The 1,758-nt window shown below is 58.5% G+C and overlaps 2 protein-coding genes across 2 annotated transcripts in view; both read right to left on the reverse strand.

The window, feature by feature from the left end:
* Window positions 1–1,608, reverse strand: part of HOXC8 (homeobox C8) — a 2,711-nt gene extending 1,103 nt beyond the window's left edge. The window contains exon 1 of the mRNA XM_005869138.2: window positions 1,066–1,608. Within this exon, the coding sequence (XP_005869200.1) occupies window positions 1,066–1,501 (436 nt within the window). The 5' untranslated portion in view covers window positions 1,502–1,608. The remainder of the gene's footprint in view (window positions 1–1,065) is intronic.
* The window catches only part of HOXC4 (homeobox C4), a 66,105-nt gene that overhangs the window by 50,485 nt on the left and 13,862 nt on the right, over window positions 1–1,758 (reverse strand). The gene's annotated exons all lie outside the window — the stretch shown is intronic.

The raw sequence follows: 1,758 nt of genomic DNA on the forward strand, positions 1-1,758 counted from the left end.
GCAGTCCCAGGAAAAGGGCCCTTGCAGCTTTGTTTACAAGTGCAGAGTGGCATTTGGCGAGCAGGGCTGGGGACAGTCTGTTTCCCCCCAAAAAGGAAAAAGGTCTGGGGGTAAAGAAGAGGGGCTTTGCTCACTGTCTCCTCATCAAATCTCTCTGACTAAGGCTTTGCCAGGAAGGAAAATAATTGATCTCCTGGAATGTATCACTGCTTGGCCTGATTGCTAACTGGAGACCAGCAAATAAATCACGGGCCATCCCCGCTGGAACTTGTCGCTTTCTCGCTTCCCCTTTTACTTCGAAATTGGGCCAGGAGGGGCCACCCTTTGAGGGGCACATGACCTGCGTCACTCTTAGGGTCTCCAGGAGATTCAACTAGCCTTTGACTAGGGGTAGGTTGGCTAGGCTCTCCAGGACCTCAGAGCCCTCCAATCTGTCTGGTCCCTCCTTGAGAGCACTCTTCTCTCCTCTCTGGCTTCCTCTCTCCTCTGCAATGGAGGGAAGTGCAGCAAAGTTGGGGTAGTGGCCCTAAGGCCAGCTCTCTGACAGAAGGCAGGGGGTGCCCCCAGAGAGCCAGAGCACCTGTTCTTGGGGTCTTACCACCCTCTGGCCCAGACAGGGGAGGGAGACAGGGGTCTCCCTTCACCCCAGGAAAGCCTGCCCACTGTCCTGGACGGAGGCTCTGTGCCTTATGGAGACCCTGATTGCTCCAAAGGCTGATAACCTAGGGTCCTCAGGCCCCTTCCCAGCCACCTCACCAACTTTGATCTTAGAGATGGTCAGAGGGAGAGACGGACAGACAGACAGAGGTGAGAAAACGATTTTTAACCCTTTGCACCCAGACACCACCTTTCCTCCTTCACCCCAGTCCCCCCAGTATCCCAGGCAAACCCCGTGCCTCACCCCCAGCTGAACCTCCCAACCTCCAGAAACCCACTCAGGCACCTAGGTGGGGCCGGGGAGACCCCAAAGCCAGGAGGGAAAGCCAGGACAGACAAAAAGGAGGCAAGGGAGGGGGAGACCCCGGAGCGCGGGAGACCGAGGGGGAAAGAGAAAAGGCTTCTCACCGTGGGGTCTCATCCATGGAAACATGAGGCTGGGAGACGAGTTTTGATTTAAGTGGCCTTGTCCTTCGCTACTGTTAGTGTTGGCGGAGGATTTACAGTCGGGATATTGCACCACGCTCGCCTCTTGCTGAGCCCCATAAAGGGACTGTCTGGGGAGCGCCTCGTAGCCATAGAATTTGGAGGCGTCTCCGTGGCAGCTCAGCGAGCACGGGTTCTGCTGGTAGCCCGAGTTGGAGATGCCCGAGGTGCCGTGGTGGAAGAAGTCTTGGACGTGGTGCGAGGCGTGCTGGAAGCCGGGCGCCGAGCCGCCGGGCCCGTACACCAGCGCATGGCTCCTGCCCACGCTCTGGGGGAACCGGCAGTCGTAATAGGCCGGTTCCAGGGACTCGCCGCCTTTGTATTTGGAGAACAGGGGGTTGACGAAGTAGGAGCTCATGCTGGGCACATGAAAACCCGCCGCCCCCTCCCCTCTGGCTCGAGACTCCCCCGCCCGGTACCCCCGAAACTCCCCTCCCCCCGGGAGCGTCCTTTAACAGCCCAGGCGAATTCCTCAGACTCCCGGCGGTGGCGGCGCTTACACGCGATTCGCGTTCATCAATCCACGACATGAAGACAGGCGAGAGAGGAGAGAGAGAGAGAGAGAGAGAGAGAGAGAGAGAGAGAGAGAGAGAAGGAAGGGATGGTGGGGGGGTT

This window comes from Myotis brandtii, unplaced genomic scaffold, assembly GCF_000412655.1.
Source record: "Myotis brandtii unplaced genomic scaffold, ASM41265v1 scaffold29, whole genome shotgun sequence".
In the NCBI taxonomy this organism is placed as follows: Eukaryota; Metazoa; Chordata; class Mammalia; order Chiroptera; family Vespertilionidae; genus Myotis; species Myotis brandtii.